Source organism: Microcaecilia unicolor, chromosome 3 (genome assembly GCF_901765095.1).
Source record: "Microcaecilia unicolor chromosome 3, aMicUni1.1, whole genome shotgun sequence".
Taxonomy (NCBI): domain Eukaryota; kingdom Metazoa; phylum Chordata; class Amphibia; order Gymnophiona; family Siphonopidae; genus Microcaecilia; species Microcaecilia unicolor.
The window spans coordinates 368,632,199-368,653,283 of record NC_044033.1 but is presented as its reverse complement, the minus strand read 5'-3'; the positions used below and the strand labels follow the sequence as shown (position 1 = coordinate 368,653,283).

Genomic DNA, 21,085 nt, shown 5'->3' with positions numbered 1-21,085 from the left:
AATACGGTTGGGGCCGGCCAAATGTCACAGATGGCCGGCATCGGTTTTCACTGATAATGGAAACTGAAACCGGCCATCTCAAACCCGGCCAAATCCAAGGCATTTGGTCATGGGAGGAGCCAGCATTTGTAGTGCACTGGTCCGCCTTGGGGCCGGCCAAATGTCACAGATGGCCGGCATCGGTTTTCACTGATAATGGAAACTGAAACCGGCCATCTCAAACCCGGCCAAATCCAAGGCATTTGGTCATGGGAGGAGCCAGCATTTGTAGTGCACTGGTCCGCCTTGGGGCCGGCCAAATGTCACAGATGGCCGGCATCGGTTTTCACTGATAATGGAAACTGAAACCGGCCATCTCAAACCCGGCCAAATCCAAGGCATTTGGTCATGGGAGGAGCCAGCATTTGTAGTGCACTGGTCCGCCTGAGATGCCAGGATACCAACCGGGCACCCTAGGGGGCAGTGCAGTGGACTTCAAAAATTGCTCCCAGGTGCATAGCTCCATACCTTGGGTGTGAGCCCCCCAAATCCCCCCCAAAACCCACTCCACCACTACCATAGCCCTAAGGGGTGAAGGGAGGTACCTACATGTGGTTACAGTGGGTTTGGGGGGATGGAGGGCTCCTATTTACCACCACAAGTGTAACAGGTAGGGGCGGATGGGCCTGGGTCCACCTGCCTGAAGTGCACTGCACCCACTAAAAACTACTCCAGGGGCCTGCATAGTGCTGTGATGGAACTGGGTATGACATTTCAGGCTGGCATAGAGGCTGGCAAAAAAATGTTTTAAACTTTTTTTGGGTGGGAGGGTGTTGGTGACCACTGGGGGAGTAAGGTGTCAGCTCAACGTGCTATGATTGGCTAAGAGAGACCTTGAGGAGGAGCATAATCAAAAGGGACGTCCAAATAGTTTTTTTGGACGTCCTCGCACATCCCGATGCCGGCGGTGCTCATTTGGGGCAACTCACCCCCCATCACGCAAACATTCACAACTCGTTTGGCTGCTGCGTGCCGGGCCAGCTCATCTCCACCTCCAGCTGCAACTATTATTGTTTCAGAAGGACAGGGTGGGGAAGAGAAGCCCGGACTGTTGCGACACCTTCCTCTCCCGCCCCCAGAGCTGCACGTTCCCGGAGAGGAGGGTCTGCACAGTCAGCCGCAATACACCCCCTCCTTCCAAGAGTGGGGCGGCAGGGATCACCGGCTGTACCGGCTGCTGCAGCTTGCGCTCTGGCCCGCGGCTCTGACAAGTGTTCGTCAGGGACGTCCTTTTTTGACGTCTTTGGCATGTGCAGAGCAGCCAGCATAACACTTTGCTGCTCTGCGCATGCTCAGCTGGCTGACTGGCTTGGAAGGATATCCCATGCAAATGAGCTAGCAACGACCAGCTCACTTGCATGCGATTTCCTTGATGCATGCCCATTTCTTACCGATTCGCTAAGGAATCGGTAAGGGAAGGGCTTTAACGATGATTTTAGTGCATCTGCCCCCTAATGTGGAACTTTGCACTACATAGCTATAGTTCGGGTTCCTCTCTATCACATGCATCACTTTGCACTTGCTCACATTAAATGTCATCTGCCATTTAGATGCCCAGTTTCCCAGTCTCGTAAGGTCCTCTTGTAATTTTTCACAATCCTCTTGTGATTTAACAATTTTGAATAACTTTGTGTCATCAGCAAACTTAATTACCTCACTAGTTACTCCAATCTCTAGATCATTTATAAATACGTTAAAAAGCAGCAGTCCCAGCACAGACCCCTGGGGAACCCCACTATCTACCCTTCTCCATTGAGAATACTGACCATTTAACCCTACTCTCTGTTTTCTATCTTTTAACCAGTTTTTAAGCAATATTCAGCAATAACATTTTTTATGATATAGAGTCCACAGTGTTTAAATTATAATACCTATTTTTGCTTTCAGGGTCATGTGAAATCTAACACTGCATATTATATATATTTGGAATAATGTGTGTCAGCACTTTTGTTTCTGTGTAATAAATCTGATTCTTCTGGGTGTGTTTTTTTCTTGTAGAACAAGAACTAAGACATGAAAAAGTGTCTCTACAAACCAAACCAGGTAAATTAATGATATCCAACTTTGTCAGGTGTGGAGGATTGGCCTAGTGGTTAGGGTGGTGGACTTTTGGTCCTGGGGAACTGAGGAACTGAGTTCAATTCCCACTTCAGGCACAGGCAGCTCTTTGTGACTCTGGGCAAGTCACTTAACCCTCCATTGCTCCATGTAAGCCACATTGAGCCTGCCATGAGTGGGAAAGTGCAGGGTACAAATGTAACAAAAATAAATAAAAAAAAATAATCCACTTCCCAATAACCTGGGTAAAAACAAAAAGTGTCATCCCAGTGCTAACTAATTTCAGGCTTGCACTTTAGAGGACCTTTGAAAGACATTTATGTGGGTGGAGCATGAGAAGGGCATCAGTGGAGCTGACACTTATACCTATATAATAGTTATGCAGGCCCTTTCCACATTTCGGCACCCACAGTTAGGCTAGGTCTACTACTGGTGTAACTGCAGGTATGCAAGTGTAAGGCTCGCTGATACCGGGTAATACTTATATTCTAAAACATAATCTGGTTCTTATACGCTGTTTTAGAATACATTCTCACTAATTGGCATCAGGGTGCTTAAATGAGATGCCCACTAATAGAATTGCCAATTTACACCTGCTCCAGAGCAGATGTAAATGAGTACAGTCACTCAAATGTCTTCTCATATATTTTATGAAATATGCAGATGCACTGCAGCTCCTCCTGCTCCACTCAAACTATGGCCCCAGGAATGCCTACATTTGACAAGCAAAGACGCAATCAGCATGATGGATGATGTGTGTACATACACCGCAGGCAATTTTATAAAAGGCATTTTCTGCATTTAAAACAGAATACTGGAATGGGCTTGGGTGGTCCCAAGTTTTATACATAGAAAAATCTTTATAAAATTACTTCACCCAACCCCCACATGGGTAAAACTACCTGCATATATCAACATGCACATTTTTTCCTTTAGAGGTTTAGCATATGTTGCCAGGGTAGGGCAAGAGAGAGTGAGTCAAATACTCATTTAAGGGCCCTTCTACTACCCGCATAAAGTATTGGGCTTTACACATTTTAATGCAGAATTTAATGTGCAAAAAGCTCAAAACTAAATGCTGCATCAAGAATAATGCAAGTCATGCATTAATGTTCTTATTAACGCAGGTACCTATTGAGAGTTAACAAAGGATCACTTCTATTTAGGTGGCATTAAGTGCTCTTGCATTAACTCCGCGTTAGCCAGTGAGCACACAGTCTCTCGGATTCCATATATGGCACTCAAAATTGCTCATGGGAAACTGGGCATGTGCTTAATTTCTGCATGCAATTTTTTTTATTTATTTATTTAATTTTATTTATAACCATTTAAATTTTTACAAGCGATAAAACAACTTGTCAGAAATACAGAGAAAGTAATATATAGGAATTATTTCAGTCAGGTAATTCTATTCTCTTCCTTAGACCACTAAATAGGGAGAGTGAAACAAGGCAAGGAGATCAATTAAACAGTAAACAGAAAAAAACAAAACGTGGTATTAACCTGATTATCCCCAGATATTACTTGTTTAATTCATTGATCATCTGGTTGGCTTCTTCAAGGCCAATACGGTATATAGTCAAATCATTTCATTAAAAACATGCTTATTGTCCAATATTAGTTAGAAATAATAGATCTGATTACACTCTCTCTTTTAAAAACCAGAAGTTATTTAACAGTACATATACTTAAGTCTCTAATTCAGATCCCACTGATTAAAGTAATCTCAGTTTTCACAGGCTTCACTCCTTTTAAAGTAATAATTGAGGAAATATTTCTGAGGCAAACTTTTGGAGTCATATGCGGAACTCTGGGAAAAACAATAATCTCAATATTAATCATCTATAATAATGTTCATTTTATTATTCAAAGTTTCTGATCTATTATCATTTTCAAGATCATAACCATTTCTTGCTCATGTAGAATCATTTGTTATATCAATTTTTCACTCAAAGGGTTCATTTAAATTGTCCATGTAACTCTCTAATAAAATTATATCTGAAACAAAATTATTTACTGCCACCATTAGGTCCCGAAGCGCCTTCCAGATGGTATTTAATGTAACCTCCATGAGAGCCAAAAACTCCAAGCTGATTTCTCTTAGGTGTTTAGGAGTGGTTCCGCCGATTCGGGTTCTGCTGTAAACATCCTCCGTTTCAGCATATGCCTCTAACTCACTCCTCCACTCCTTTGGACATGGTGGTTGAATAATTCAGGAGTGATGGAGTTGTTTTTTCCAGGTCTAAGAGCATCGGCGCTCCTTCGTCGGTGCTAATTAAAGGACTCGCCAACCCTTTCATCTGTGGGCAGTTCGTCGCACAGCGGTTCCGCACTTGCTGCTCAGGGAACAAAATGCTGGCCATCGGGGTGAGATCCAAGATGGCGACGGTATAGGAAGCGTCAACAGACACGCTCCTAAGGCAGACCGACTATCGCTGGAACGAGCACCTTACCCCCTCCATGTGATGGGAAAAAGGCGAGGAAAAATTCGGGAGGCTCCCCTTGCCCCGAGTGGAACTCCTCAGCTCAAACAGATGACGTTGGATAGCTTTACTGCAGTGCCTGTTTCCATGTCGGCTTTTACTCCCTCTGCTCGAGTCAGCGTTTCGTTGCTGAACAGCAGTGGAGACGGGGCTTCCCTGAGCCCTGTTGAACGTGTGGCACCTCCTCAACCCGGAAGGGAAAACCTCCTGCTGAACCCTGATACCTCCGACCGAAATGGTAAACAGAGTGATCAGGGAGAGAGCCTGTGGGAGAGAAGAGCTGGAGCAGACAGCCAGAGAGATTCAGAAATAACAATTCAACCAGTTTTGTCTAAAACTGAGTATCTTGGAGCAGGCTGTGAAAGCCCCCCAACCGGCTGTTTTATTGGGAGAGATAGTAAAACCTGCCGTAGTGACCTTAGAGTCACTCTGGGACTTGACTTTTACCACTCGGAATGCTTTACAAACTTTAATTTCTCAAAACACAGAGACAATTAAAGCACTATCAGAGACTGCATTGAACCAACTACAAATTAATCTCTCTCAAACCTCCGAAGCAAAACAACTGACTGAAAAAATTGAAAAATTGGAACTTTTCGAACAGGCTTCAATTAAGGAGAGAAATTTTTCCTTTAGGCGTTTGGAATATCTGGAAAATCAAGCTAAAAGACTGTCTCTTCGTTTTTTAAATTTTCCTAGATCACCTTTAATTTCACCAGTCCAAATGCTTAAAAAATATTTAGTAGAGATACTAGGAATGCAGGAGACATCTTTGCCGCCCATAACTAGAGCATTTTACCTTCAATTAGATGTTAAATCATCTGAAAATTTACCTTTACAGGGGGCAATGAATTTAACTGCATTCCTGGAAACATCTCTTGAAGCAATTACACAGAGAACTACACTGCTTGCAACGTTTGCGTTAGAAATGGATAGAGATGCAGTTCTCAAACTATCTCTAAGGCATTTAGATTCTGAGTTTATGGGTTCAAAGATAAGGGTCTTTCCAGATCTTTCCAGGGAAACGCAGCGGAGGCGTAAGAGGTTCCTACTGCTGCGGGCTAGAACAGTAGCAGTGGGAGCTGACTTCCTTCTGCGGTTTCCCTATGTTTGTAGAGTAAAATTTCAATCAAAGCAATATCAATTCTTTCACCCAAATCAGTTAGAAGAATTTCTAATTAGCAAAGAAGAGGTTAATGTACAAGTCTAATCCCATATGTACCACTGTATAGCAGGCTAGAGTTAACCACTTGGAAGGACCTTCCTTAGTTAATTTGTGATGTATCTGTTTAAATAAGCAAGATAATTTTATTTCCTTATCTTGGATCACTATTTACTGTAATATTGTGGACGATAGTAAGAAGAAAATTTCAACATTAGATGTAAGGTTACTTGTGAATTACTTTTTCTTTTTGTGTATTGACACTCATAAAAATGAATTATGTTTGTTAAAAGCTATAAATAAAGAGTTAAAAAAAAAAATAGAAAATGCTGGCCATCGGCGGCTGACTGCCGGTTGTCCCCTTCCTCTCAGTTAAGGTAACTGCAGTTGCAGAGAGGAAATTTGCATAAAGAAGATGAAACGTCAGAGGGCAGCTGGGCCGTTGGGCATACGAACTTCAGGTCACCATCTTATCACTCTCCCAGTTTGAGACACTCTTTGTCTGGTTTCTCCTCAGAGGCCTGTCTGATATGGGTAACCTTTCAGCATAACCCTCTACGTCATTGAAACACAGAAGCCCCTCCACCACTACAAGGTGGTGTCCCTTCGGAGGGGTTGCATGCAATTTAATTGAATAATAAACCAAATAGAGCCAATAATTGGGTGCTAATAATCAATTATCGATGGTAATTGGCAAAAATTAGAATTTACGTGTGCATTGGCAAATTCTAGTGTGTGGATCTGAAAATGGGGTATGGCTATGACAGAGGTATCCCAAGAATTTGCACACGTTGTCACAGAATACACCAGATCTGTGCCTAATTTAGGTGTGGGATTTACACCAGGCTTCAGTTGGTGTAAATCCTCATGCCTAAAAGTTAGGTGTGACTCCTGGTGCTAGGCACCATTCTATAAATGGTACCCAACTCGGAGTGCGGTTTATAGAATAGCGCTTAAGAGGAGATTATATATATGATGCCTAAAACAATTGCCATGGAAATCAAAGCTGACTAAGCGTATTCTATAAGTGGCACCTAGATTTAGATGTGGTATATAGAATACGCATAGTTGATATCTCAGCGCCTAAAGATACATGCCTCCATTCACACAACCGAAAATGTGGCATAAATCCCAGCGCATAGATGTAGGCGCACTGGGCCGTATACTATTATGTGCATAAATTTCAGAACGCTCACGAAACACCCATTTCACACCCATAAACAAACCCCTATTTGCCTGCATGCATTAGAAGTTAGGCACACTGCATTACAGAATGCGCTTAGCGACTTGTGGGTGTAAATTCTAATTGCCAATTAGTGCTCATTATTGCTTATTAAGAGCTGTTATCAATGCTGATTAGCTTAAGACAATTAAGTTATGTGCTTTGGATTTTGGCGTGGATCTCTAGGTGCGCTATATAGAATCCGGGAGTTAGCGCTTATTTTTTAGCAATATTTATAGAATCTAGTCAAGTAAGTGTAACATGCACACAGTAAGTGTAACATACTAGCTAGCTAATGCTTTCATGCCCTTCTCCATTCATGCCACACCTCCTCCTGAGAAAAATTCAGTAACAGGCACGGAAACAGGCAAACTACCACGAAGCTCCTAAATGCAGTTGCATGGTACTCTGTTTCCAGGCATTAGCTATGGGTTAAGTGCTTAATATACTTTAGTAAAAGAGCCTTTAGTTTTTAATTCTGAAAACTACATATGTAGCTTTGCCTTTAAAAAGTACCAAAACAAGTGCATTGCTTGAATTAGTTTTGCATTGATTCATACAGTAAACCCTGCCATTAAAAACTACCCATGGGGATTGTTGGCCCATGGGCAATTTGATTATCTACTTTTAATTCTTAGTCTACTGCATAGTATGATAGCGGATTTTGAAGTCAGTAAAGAACATTTGTTTAAAATATTGTCTGAATTATTTAATGGAAATAATTTTTTTTCCTGTAGTGGAAGAAGCCAAAAGACAGGAGAAAGCAGTTCCTCGGATCAAACCAGGTAGGCCATGTTTTCTATCAAACCACTTTTGTGTTGAATGTGAACTGCTAGAACTTCATTGTCTTTCTGTCTTTCCATAACTCAATGTCATGGGTGAATCTCTTCATAAAGGTGTTAATAAATTCCAATAATTAAACATAAATGAGAAAAAATTCAAAAAGAGAAGCACTGTCAGGTTGAAAGTGGAAAAAATGATGCATACCTATTTCCTAGAACTGAATACAAGACAGAATAAAAGGGAATTCTCTTAAAACTTCTTTCCTAAATGTTGTCTAAAACATGAAACACTCAGGCAAATATTATGACACACAGGACAGTGAGAAAAACGCTGGATCTGTTCTCATAATACTGTTGAACCTATGGATTTGAATATGGCTATGGAGTGGCCAGTGGCTTACCTAGGGTAGTTGACACCCGGGGCTGGTCATTTTTTTTTTTAACACCCCCCTCCAAAATCCAGTACTAGGCATGCCGAGAATACAAAACACTCAGGACCTATAGAGCAATTCTACCATACCATAAGCAGTCATTTCTACGAGTCACACAAGGAAAAGGAAAGCATCTTAAACACTACAGTGAGCACTAGAACATCAATTCACCTATTGTAAAACGAAACCAGACAGAATAGTACAGATCGTCGATCCTGCACAGTCAATGCCAACTGAAAGCCATGTCTTTTTCACAAACACAGATACACCCTAATCCACTATAGAATAAGTAATCATAAAACTTTCTATTTAGACAAAAATTAAACTGAACCGCCAAGATGCAAGACTCTGCATACAATGCAACACCACAGAAACAGAAAATGTCCCCTAGCACTTTGCAAAATATAAAGATAGCAGATGTAAATTTGAAAAAACTAACAAGTACTAATCACCACTTTACAAATAAACAAATAGAAATAAAACAAATATAGAAAATAAAATACCATTTTATTGGACTAATACATTTAGCTTTCAGAGGCCAAAACATCCTTCCTCAGGTCAATACAGTATAGTGCTGTTACAGTATCCTATCCTGACCTGAGGAAGGGGGTTTTTTTCTCCGAAAGTTAGTCAAAATGCATTAAAATTAGTCCAATAAAAAGATTACCTTGTTTGCATGTTCTATTATAAACATTTATTAATACAGCTACAATACTACTTTATCCTAAAGCAAAAAAATAAATATATATTTTATTTACAGTTTGTTCTCTGGTTTCTGCTTTCCTCATCTTCTTTTCACTGTCTTCCTTCCATCCAGCATCTGTCTTTGCTGTCTCTCTGCCATCCAGTATCTGCCCTCTCTGCCGTCCCCTCCATCCAATGTCTGCCCTCTCTCTCCCTTCCATCCAGATCTGCCCTCTCTCTCCCTTCCATCCACCGTCTGCCCTTTCTATCCCTTCCATCCACTGTCTGCCATTTCTCTCTGCCCCTTCAATCCACCATTTGCCCTCCCTCTCCCATTCATCCAGGGTCTACCCTCCCTCTCGCTCCCCCTTCCATCCAGGATCTATCCCCTCTCTCTGCCCCTTTTTTTAGCCTCCAGTTCCAGCCCCCTTATCCCACCTGCCCCGAGTTCTAGCCCCAGCCACATCTCCCACCTGCCCCCCCTTTTCAGCCGCCAGTTTCAACTCCAGCCCTTTTCTCTCACCAGTCCTGAGCTTCAGCCCCAGCCACTTCTCCCTGCCTCCTTTTCAGCTCCCAGTCCCCACAGTTTCAGCCCCTGCCCCTTTTCAGCCCCCAGTCCCAGCACTAGCACCCTTATCCCACCTACCCTCCTTTTCAGCCCCCAGTTCCAGCCCCTTTCATCCACATGCCTTGCATTAGCCCCCCCCCCCCTTTTCAGCCCCAGACCCATTCTCCCACCTGACCCAGGCATGGCCCCCATTTTCCCTCATGGCCCTTTCTCAGACCCCAGTTCCAGATGGGAATCTAAGAGCCCCCACCCTCCTTCCCTCCCTTCTCCCATCTGAAAACACCCCTCCCCACCTGAGAACCCCTTCCCACCCCCCTTCTCCAATCTAAGAACCCCCCCAGACCCGACCTGACTACCAGCTCTGTCGACAGACAGCCCTCTTCTCCTGCTACCACCCTGCCTTTTAAAAAAAATCTGTGAAGCGGCGTGGCAGGCAGCCCCTCGCGTCTGCCCTGCTTGTAAAAGAAGCAAATCTCGTCGTCGTCAAGCCTTCCCTCACTGTGTCCTGCCCTCCTCTGAGGTAACTTCCTATTTCCACGAGGGCGGGACACAGTGAGGGAAGGCCCGACGACGACGAGGAGATTTGCCTCTTTTACAAGCAGGGCAGACGCGAGACGCTGCCTGCCATGCCGCTTCACAGATTTTTTTTTTAAGGGTGGGAGCAGCGGGAGCGGGGCGCCCCCCCCCCCCCACCTGCTGACACCCGGGGCGGACCGCCCCCTCCGCCCCGCCCTTGGTACGCCACTGGGAGTGGCAAACTTTCTATTGAACATTACTACCTTAAGAATTGGCTTGTCTGTGATTGGCTAGTCCTGTGAATGTTTGGTATAAAAGATGGAAGCCATTTTGGACAATCTTTTAAGCTGTGGTTCCACCTCCTGAAGCAGCAGGTTAATGAAATGTGGTGTTGTCAGGGTATTGGACAGCTAGAATTTGTTAATGTTCTGCAGCATTTAAAAACAGTTCCTTTATGCACTGGAATAGTAGCAATTTGAGGAGCTGACATTGGGAAAAAGATACCTCTTCAGTCAAGCTAAATATTTGTAGGATTTTATTTTGATATGTCATGAACTACCAGTGGTGTGTGTTGAAAGTTTGGGGATTTGAGATGGATATTTTTGGTTTTTGATGACTAAAACAGACTGTGTGGGTTTTAGCTATCTTTCTCTTTTTTTAGTTAGCAACTTTTTCCTCCATTTCTGGAAGGGTTTTTTTTTTTGTTCTCTTTTCTGGAAATAGATAATTTAGTGGGGCCAATGATAATATCTGGGAACCCCTTTGGGGATAAACTGACATGTTTGGTCAGACCATTGCTCTTTGGGTTTTCAGGCCTCGTTTGTTTAAATTGTGAGGTGTTTTTTTTATATAGCTCCCCATAGTCTGGGTTAGCCATCCTGTTAGCAAACTACATGTTTCATGTACTTTTTGAAACAGGACAGTGTGCCATTTGAGTACATCCTTTTGGCACTTCAGAAAGCTGTAGAGAATATAGAAGAACTCTGAAAACAAGTGAACTGATAGAAGTGCTGGTAAATGTAGTTCCTGATTGTTCTGAACTGACAGGAAGTGACTTCATATTAGAGGCAGTCTGGGAGATGTAGTGAGGAAGCAGCAGGGGTTCAGAACACAGGTGAAGGTGATTGAGCATCTGGAGTTGATTTGAAAACTTTTGATGGATGGATGCTAATGAAAAAGCTAGACTATTCGGTAGCGAAGGCAGAAGGACAAGCAGAGCCATAGGATGATGTTAGAAAGGAACACACAAATGTGGTGATATTTGGGTGCTCAATTATCAGACTCTGGAAAGAGGTGGATGCTGGATTGTTTATAGATTTTGGATTAAGGAACTGAGAGAAGAACAGTGTGTTTGATATACGTAGGGTCCTGACTGTATGCCACAGAGAATAATTTAGTCCAGAGGTGGACAACCACAGTCTTCAAGGGTCACAACAGTTGTTTTTGAGAATGCCACAATACATATATATGAGAATTGATTTCTATGTAGTGCTTCCATTGCATACAAATAGATCTCATGCATATTGTTTGCGGCAGTCTTCAAAACCTGACTGGGTTGTGGTAGGGTTACCATATGGCTCCAGATAAAGGACAGATTTGAGCCAGTCTGGGTTTTACTTCCTTTCTTCTCCTGTTTTACCATTCCCCTCACTTTATTCTGACACATTGAACTTTCCTTTTGGCTTTTTCCTCCTTTTCTTTCTTCTCTGCATCTGTCCACTCAAATTTCACCCTCTCACCCTTCTTTTTTCTTGTCACCTATCTATGACCTTTCCATCTCCTTCCTTACCCCTAGTTCTCCCATGTCATTACTTCCCCAGTCTCCTGTTTCCTTCTATCTTTCTACTCTCCATAACTATATTTCTTCCCTCTGTACTCACTATCTTCTCTCACTCCTTTCCTTGACAACCCTTCATAGCCTGTCCCACATGATTCTACCATTTCCAGCATCTCATCTCCTCACTCTCTCGCCCTATCCTTATAGCCTGACATCTTTGTCCCTTCCCCTCTTCCCCCTGTAGCCTCTCTGTACCATCTCCCTTCCTGCTCTCTCCTCCTTTCATGATCTAACACCTCTCCTCTATCTCATAATCTAGCATTTCTGCTTCTCTTTCTAGCTGTCCCCATCCCCTTCATGTGGTCCAGCATCTATCCCTCTCTTTCCCATTGTTCAGCATCTCTCCCTCCCTCCTCCTCTTCATCTAACATCTCTCCCTCGCTTCTGTCCCATCTGACCCTGGATCCAACATCTTTCTCTTTTCCTTCCCTTGTCCAAAAACTTTCTCCCTCCCTGCTGGCATCTCTCTCTCCTCATCCAGCCCATGGTCCAGCCATGGGATGGATGATACAGATGTTCAAATAGTTAAAAGGTATTAATCCGCAAACAAACCTTTTCCAGAGACGGAAAGGTGGTAGAACTAGAGGGCATGAATTGAAGTTGAAAGGAACCAACTCAGTAATAATGTCAGGAAGTATTTTTTCACTGAGGGTGGTAGATACCTGGAATGCCCTCCCACAGGAAGTGGTAGAGATGAAAACTGTAACAGAATTCAAAAAACATGGGACAAACAAAGGAATCCTGTTTAGAAGGATCAGATCCAAAGATGCTTAGGGGAGATTAGGTAGGAAAGCCAGTGCTGGGCAGACTTCTACAGTCTGTGCCCTGATTGAGGCTGAATAGACTTGGATGGGCTGGAGTGAAGCTTTGACAACACCTTCAGAAATTTTTGAACAAGACCAATGCTGGGCAGATTTCTACAGTCTATACCCTAAAAAAGGCAAGGATAAATCAAGATCAGGTATACGTATGATGTATCACTTTGTACCATATGTAATGAGTTTATCTTGTTGGGCAGACTGGATGGACGGTACTGGTCTTTATCTGCCACCATCTACTCTGTTACTTTTACTAAGCGGCAATAAGCCCAATGCGTGCTTACCACTGGCTATATAGGAAGTACCACCGGAGCCTGGTGGTACTTCCCACCCCTAGCATGCTGTCATTTCCTGCGCTACATACATTTATTTTTCTCTCGCCGAATTGTACCTGGCGGTAACCTGGCAGTGCTGCTTGCTGCCTGGTTACTACCAGGTTAATGCGGGAGCCCTTTCTGCCAACTCAATAAGTGGCAGTAAGGGCTTTCCCCCAAAATGGCCACACGGCAAGTGCTTTACTTGCAGCACAGCCATTTCCTGCAGGAAGGCAGACTTCCCTTTTACCAGCTGCATACAAGGAGGCCTTGGCACACATGTAAACTACGTGCTGATGCCAGCGCCGGCCCCCTTTTGCCAAAGCATGGTAAAAGGGGCCCTATATTACTGTGTTCTCAACCTCCTCCCCTCAGCTACATTTAAACTTGTTTTCTAGAGAAGCCATGAAATCTTTTCTCTGCCACATCCTGCCTGCACAGAAAGATATCTCTTGAATTAAAGATTTGGTCTCCATTACATACTACTGCTTACAGCTAGAAAGCTAAGTACTCATCTTTAATTCAAGAGATATCCTGTTACTTTCTTATGAATGCGAACTATAAAAAATGATAAAGATTCTCTTGAAAATATAAATATTTAAAAAAAAAATTTTGGTTAAATAAAGTTAGGATTAATAGAAAAAAAAGCTTAAAAATGGATCAATGAAGATTGTGGTACCACCCCTAGTTATATACCTGGCTCATTTAGCCAAAGAAGAGGCGGGCACGCTTGTCTGACAGTTCCTATCATGACCCTACTGATCTTTTGAGTAGAAATTGGAGAAATTATTGGGAAGTAGAGCATGTTTGAGTTTGAGACATAATGTGTGACTTGGCATCTCTGCTTTTCTGTTACTCAGGGCTGGTGCAAGAGAAAATAGAGAGGTTGGAAGTGGCCCAAAAGCAGGGAGAGAAGGGGAGAGATTCTAGACATGTAAGTGTAGGGAAGGGGAGATGAGATGCTGGTGGGTTTGGGGTTAGAAGGGAAAGAAACATGCTGGAAGCCTGGCAGGGTTAGAAAGGTTATTGAGAGATGCTAGCAACAGGATGAGGGTAGAGAGGTGAAGGGGAGATATTAGCTATGGAGGGGGGGGGGGTTAGAGAGGGAATGGGGATATGCTGACCTACAGAAAGGGGATGGTATGTCATTGAGCCACCCCTGTGGAGCACATGGTTGAAGGTTCCTATAGGGTGTTCACTACCCTTGCGCCAGCCGTGGCTGTATTTAGCAATGACAGGCAGCTTCTACCTCCATGGGCTGTTCCATTTCTTCTATGTCTCTCCAAATAGAGGGTCCACCAAGGCTGCATGATGTACTGCTTATTTTCCAGCAATAAATCTCCTGTTCCCCCTCCCCTCTTGCTTGCCTTCCCAGGGCAGGAAAAGGTACCTTGTTCTCCTTGCCTGATGTTATTGAGCTGGGGGGTAAACTGGTACTGCTCTCTCCTGGAGATGGTCAAGGATCTTCTCTCAATTCTTTATTGCTTATTTAGGGCTGTGCTAAGTAGAGCCTTTCCCACATTTCTGGCAAGCTTGGGACTCCCTCTGTCTATCATAAAATAGTTTTGAAATGATGTGTGCGCCAGTATTTCCTTCTCTGTGCAATACATCTGATTTTCTGGGTTTCTGACTTGTAGAACAAGAATTAAAACATGAAAAATTGCCTCCACAAACCAAACCAGGTAAATTAACGATATACAAACTTTGTCACCGAGTGATCCATTTTCCAATAATCTGTGTCAGAGTGCTATCCTATTGTTAGTCAGTTTCAGATTTACAGTTTAGAGGACCTTCACATTAATGGGAGAATTTGAGTCTGTAGCTGACATCATAGTACACTTTGGGGTTAAGGTGGTTAGCTTAGCAGAGTTTAAGAAAGGTTTGGACGGCTTCCTGAAGGAAAAGGCCATAGAATGTTATTAAATGGGCGTAGGGAAAAATCCACTATTCCTGGGACAAGCAGTACAAAATGCTTTGCTCTGTGGATTTTGTCAGGTGATTGTGACCTGGACAGGCCACTGTCAGAGACAGGGTGCTGAGCTAGATGGACCTTTGGTCTGTCCCAGTGTGGCGATGCTTATGTCTTTACCAAGCTGCAGTAAAAGGAGCACTGCAGCGGCATCAGCGCATGGATTTGCCACATGCCAAAACCCCCTTTTTCTGTAGCAGGTAAAAGGCTTTTTTTCCTTTTTAAAGAAAATGGCTATATGGTAAGTTAACCACTTGCTGCGTGGCCATTTCCTGGGGGAGCCTGGCGGTAACTGGGCAGCACTGATTACCACCAGGCATGCCCCTGATGCTCAAATAAAAAGTAAATTTCTGAGGTACCAGAAATGGCACACAGTGAGGGCAGGCACTACTGGTGGGTCCTGCAGCAGCCTAGCGGTAGTGCCAAATTGGTACACAGCAACCCCATGGTAGCAGTGGCTTAGCTACGTGGTCCTGTTTCTGAGTCTAACGTCCTGTGCCTTGCGCCGGATGAAGAGGACCTCGGCTGGCGAGGATTGGGGGTCCCCCGCCAGCAAAGGTAGGTGGTGGCGGGGGAGGGTTGGTGGCGGGGGGAATCGAGAGGGTCATCAGCAGGGGGAGGGTCAAAGTTGTTGTGGTGGTGGTGGCGGCAGCGGGGGGGGGGGGGGGCTAAAATGTGCCCCCTCACCTCAGGCTCTGGACCCCCCTGCATGGGAGAAATCAAATGTATGCTTAGAGAGATGAGGAGCCGAGTTCTCTCAAAGTTTCACCCCAATTATTTGCTGCTGACGAAAAAAGTACCTTTCATTTACTTAGAGGCTAATTGTTTGTTAGCCATCAACAGACAAATTGGTTCAGTTACCTTGTTCATGTTCATTTATAATTACATTGTCAAATACATTGACATTTGTTCAGGTAGAGAAGTGGCTGAATATTGTTACAGATCTGATCTAGAACATCTTGTCCCTTAAATTTACAGTATCTCAGTCAAGTAATGTCTGCTCGGCGAAGTAGGATAGTGCTAATAATGACTCTGTTGGCTAAATTTGGCCCCCTACTCTAAACATGCCTACTTTTTTTTCTAGTTAGTTTTATCCACTTGGCAATTTTGTGCTGATAAAGTTATCCGAACAAAGAAGGAATATTAAGTGGAAAATTTATGCCGATGAATGTTAGTTTTACCTGACTAAGTGTCAGTATCAACCTCTTGGTTTTAAAATGATCTGTTTTACATTAAACTGCAACATTGTATTTTATATGTAAAAAAAAAAAGTGTGTTGTAAAAGCTGGGTACAGATGGAAATTGTAGAAATTCATTTTTTAATCTTTTTTCTTTTAATTATTTTCCTGTGGGAAGACAAATTAATGGCATTTCAGTTGTGGAAATACATTTTTAAGCAGAAACGTTTTAGGTAAAATTATTTATTAAGTTCACATAAATTGACTGGATATGTTGTTGGTTTTCAGGTCCAGTCCCACAAGGCCTCAAAGCAGACCTACTTTATGAGATAACTTGAGTGTTTGCTCTACTATGTGGTATTTTAGAGGGCTAAAGAGAGAAGAATAAAAAGAAATGGGCAGAAAATGGCACTTAGCTTCCAGTGGTAAAGCTGCATTAATCGCCCAAGAATGCTAGGTTAACCTACTTAGAGCTGCCATTTGTGTAATCTTAAATTAGAAATTTGGCTTCCTGGAGGTAGGGGTCATCGGCATAGTGATCATAGTTATGACTGCACTGGAATGGTCACGATTATAATCTGAACATCAGTGAAAACATGTTGGTTGTATGTTTGGCCAACAGCCTCATATAGTTTAGGAATCTCTCATTACTGTAAGCTTGATGATAAGATACAGGATGGGGCCTGGGAGTTGGTTTAAGTGGTACTTGTAAGAACCTGTATTGTTTGAGCTATTTTTCATTTTGTTTTCTTTAAATTTTAATTTCTTGGCAGAGGGGCATGTTAATTGTGTGTACTGTTGGCACACAATTTTTTTAATAATGCATACATACATGACAGTGTATACTCTTAGCAGTGTTGAACCACACACACAGGACATCCTCTTTCTTATCTGTGTGTGCTGTGTTTATTTTGCGGCTTTTTGTAAACGCGCTACTTATTCGTGTATGCCCTATTGTAGATCAACTTTGTGTACATGTAAAGGGCACCAAATCCTAAAATCACCCTTTAAATCTATTTTTCCCCACAACATTTCTTTCTGATCTCAATAATTGGGGTGAAATGTTATTATAGGGTGCTAGGTATATAGGGCACCCCTGATAGGAAGCCCTGTGGGATAGAAGCATAGTTTTGAAATGAATATGAATATGAAAGATAATTGGGTGTGTGCCTTGTAAAAAATAGACTTAAGGGAGATTGGAGAGGGTGGTCAATAACTCAGAACTAGGTGCCAAACACTTTAAGTTAGTCTCAGCTCTTTTGAATATTGTACTGACTAACCTAGTGCCATTTCTCTTAGTTGTACATGAGGAAAGTGGAGTGATGCCATTTGTCGTCAGAAAGGAGAATTCATTGGTACTTGCAGGATTAGCAGGCACTGCTCCTTAATGCCATATCAGGATACAGGCACCACATACCTATCTACTTGTGTTAAGCTAGTATCTTAGCTCACATTTGCTCTGTAAATGAAATCTTACTGTATAGTAGAGACTTATCCTGACTAGAAATATGTTGGTTATTCAGTTTCAGATCACACCAAGAAGTAGCAATAGTAATATGTTATGAACTATCAAGTCAATGTTCAGCCAGTGCCAATGAGAGGTTGTTTTTTTTTTTTTTTATGCCGACCGCCACCAGTTAACATTCAATGCTGAGCCTTGTCCAGGCACCGGCAGTGAATAGTTGGGTTGGTGGCAATACGTGGAAGATATGCGAGTATGGCCAATATTCAGTGCTGTACCTGCATAGCAGGGGCGGACTGAGAGTGGTCCGGGCCCCTGTGCACTGAGGGTGGTCTGGGCCCCCTGCCCGGCCACTGCCTGACACCCCCCTGCCACCACAGCCAATGTCCCCACTGCTCTGGTCCTACTGGTCTAGTGGCTTGTGTGTTTGTGGGGGGGGGGGGGGCATGTTCTTTCCTGCCTGCTGCACTGCCACTATTCCCCTGCCTGCCGGCGCCACCATGTTTTCAAAATGGCGGCCGAGACTTCCCACGGTAGTCTTGCAGGTCTCGAAAGCCTCAGCTGCCATATTTAAAATATGGTGATGGTGGGAATAATGCAGCCCAGCAAGCTGGGCAGGAAACATGTTGATACCCCTCCCCCCCCCCCCCCGCTGAGGCCAGTACATCACCAGCGGCATGCTGGTCACCCAGGCCCTCTGGCACTGCCCAGTTGCCCAAATGGTCAGTCCGCCCCTGCCACATAGCTAACCAGGCAAAGTTAGGACTGCTGTGGTGACTGCATAACTTCCGGGACCACACCACCCTGGCTGTACCCAGACAGTGCCACAGTGAACACAGGTAATATTCAGCAGTTCCATGCAGCTAAAATATCTCCTCCTGAGGCAAGTAGCATGATTTAACCAGATAGAAGCCACTCCTACCCAGTTAAATCCTTTTGAGTATCATGCCCTATGTGTACAAAAACCTGTCTTCAGAATTAGCTAAAAATGAAAAGCTGCGTTAGTAGTAATTTATTTTCAGGATGCTTTTCTGTACATTTTAATATTGTATTTTAATTTCTTAACTTTCCAGCCAAATCAAAAGCAGCACCAAGTATGTAATAAATTGCTCAGTCCTGACTCTGAAACTGACTTTGCGTGCATGCGATCTTCTGCTGCTTTTATATGGTTCTCTGCAAGGCCATATTGTTTCGATTCATTATCATGTTGCTTTTCATAGCCTAATATATTTTCTGGGGTTTTCTTCTAATTTTTTCTTTTAAAAATTATACCTCATACGATCACTATACAACTTTGTATTTGTTATCCACCGACTGGGCAAACGCCTTTGACGGTACTATGTAAGCCACATTGAGCCTGCAAATAGGTGGGAAAATGTGGGGTACAAATGCAACGAATAAAATAAATAAATAAATAAACAATAAGACGGTACAGCAGCATTTCTCAACCCGGTCTTAGTGGCACACTGCTTATCCATAATGAATATGTATAGGATAGATCTGCATATATTGGAGACCCAGTATAATGCAAAGCTATCTGATGCATAATCGCTATGATATCCTGAAAACCTGCCAGCTTGTGGTACTCAAGGACTAGAGTTATGTAACTTCTGGTATAGGTTTAAGTACTAGAGTTGCCTTCTCTGGAAATGAGATTGATTTATGATGAAACTTCAATAGAACTAGTGCAGCTTCATGGAGGGGGCGGGGGAAGGGAACTCAGTAAATAAGGCATTAACATTTATATAATGAATACCTTTAAAGTCAATGTTGTACCTCAAACTGGTGGGGGACACTCAAATAATGGACAATACATACCTATAACTTTACTAAAAATATATAAGCCACCAATACCAAAAAATTCAAGTTTGTTCATAGCATTGATAGCTTTTACATTACAAATATGTATATCCTGCATATACCTAAAAAGTTCAATGCGGTTTACAAAAAAGAAGCCAGGAATACTTAGGAATTAACAACCTTAACAAGAAACTATTAAGTCTTATTCAATACACATTTTTGAATTAAAAACATTTTCAAAGCTTCCTGGGCAATCTATAATGGGAAAACTGTTTTTCAATTGGCAACTCATTCCACCATTTTGCTGCTCGATATGGAAATGATAAAGTTAACAGGGGGTTATTTTATTAAGCTGTGGAAAGCAGTAATGCGTGCTTACCTCAGCTTAAAATACGTGACTGAGGAGTGCGCTCAGGCGTCCCACAGTAATTTTGTGATAGACACGCACTTCCCATGTGCTAAAAAATAAAATTTGTATTTTAGGTCTGGAGGTGGGTCAGGGGGTGGAGAGGGGGTGTGTTCTGTGATAATTAGTTAGCAAGCTATATTGCAGTGTGCTAACTGGTGGGTGCACCAGCCCTTACCACCTACAAAATAAGTGGTGGTAGGGGGCTCACATTCTAATGGGAGAATTAGCACATGACCATTAATTCCAAAAATCGAAAAAGTGGCCATTTTAGCCATGTGGTAAAAAATGGTCTTAGCACAGCCATTTTTTACCAAATTTCGGTAAAAGGGCCTCATAGACTTACATTGCATTCCCTTAAAGGTTGGAAAATAAAACTTTTAACCAAATCTAAGGGAGTGTACATTGTATGAGCCAGATGTTATAAAATCATATCAATTAAGTATTGGGGGCCCATCCCTGTAAAGTCCAGAGCACTAACACACATGATAAAAGGTAAGATCCAATTTTAAATTAACAGCCAATGCCAATTCTAGTTAATTCATTATCACTGTGAGTGCTATTTCAGCCAAACTGTGTCAACCAATAGGATAAAGGGCTGCACCGAGAATCCAGCGCTTGTCCCCTGCTTCATATGTCCTAACAGCATCCCTTGACCCACTAGGCTGGCTGCACCGCATTTCCAAAGGGATATTGATTTCTCTCATTGTGTGCCTCACATGTGTTCTGCATGCACTTTGCTTTTCTTCCAATTATAAGAGCAAAGTCTGTGGCAATCCTGTAATGTGAAGCTCTTGCTACACTTGCATTCCTTGAAGCAATGCATATATATTTAATTAGATCAGTGTAAAATTAAGAGGTTTATGGTCATCTCTGGCTGTATTTTAATTGCAGACTACTGGCTGCACAGTATACATGGATGGGAATTTTTTTTTTTAACACTGATAATATGTTATGCACTTAATTTTGTGTAGTTTGCTCATAGGCTGCTTTTAATAGTCTAGATAGATTTAGACAAGACAGAGGGGATGGTGAGTGAACCATTACAGATCCTTGCTAACAGTAACTGCACACTAAAATAAATCAGCATGGTAAAAATTCTGTTAGCTGCTTAGTGTTGGTAGAGGTGGGTTCTGGGCGATACGCAAGTGGTGACAGGGTGTGGCTGGCACTGAGTGCGTAGGTTTGTGCTGCACGGTAGCAGTCGCAACTCCCGATAGGGCACCTGCACTTTTAACAGCACCTCAAGAGTGATTGTCCTTATATGGCAGGATAATCCTTAGTGATTCATAGCAGTAGGTCTCAGTGTCACAGAAGAGTAGCTTCATTGTGAGGGCAGAAAGGGACTGTTCTCAC

General features: G+C 42.8%; 1 protein-coding gene across 1 annotated transcript in view; it reads left to right on the top strand.

The window, feature by feature from the left end:
* The window catches only part of LOC115464761 (triadin-like), a 135,424-nt gene that overhangs the window by 75,670 nt on the left and 38,669 nt on the right, over positions 1–21,085 (top strand). The window contains exons 17-20 of the mRNA XM_030195114.1: positions 2,038–2,082; positions 7,702–7,749; positions 14,552–14,596; positions 18,597–18,617. Of these exons, the coding sequence (XP_030050974.1) occupies positions 2,038–2,082; positions 7,702–7,749; positions 14,552–14,596; positions 18,597–18,617 (159 nt within the window). The remainder of the gene's footprint in view (positions 1–2,037; positions 2,083–7,701; positions 7,750–14,551; positions 14,597–18,596; positions 18,618–21,085) is intronic.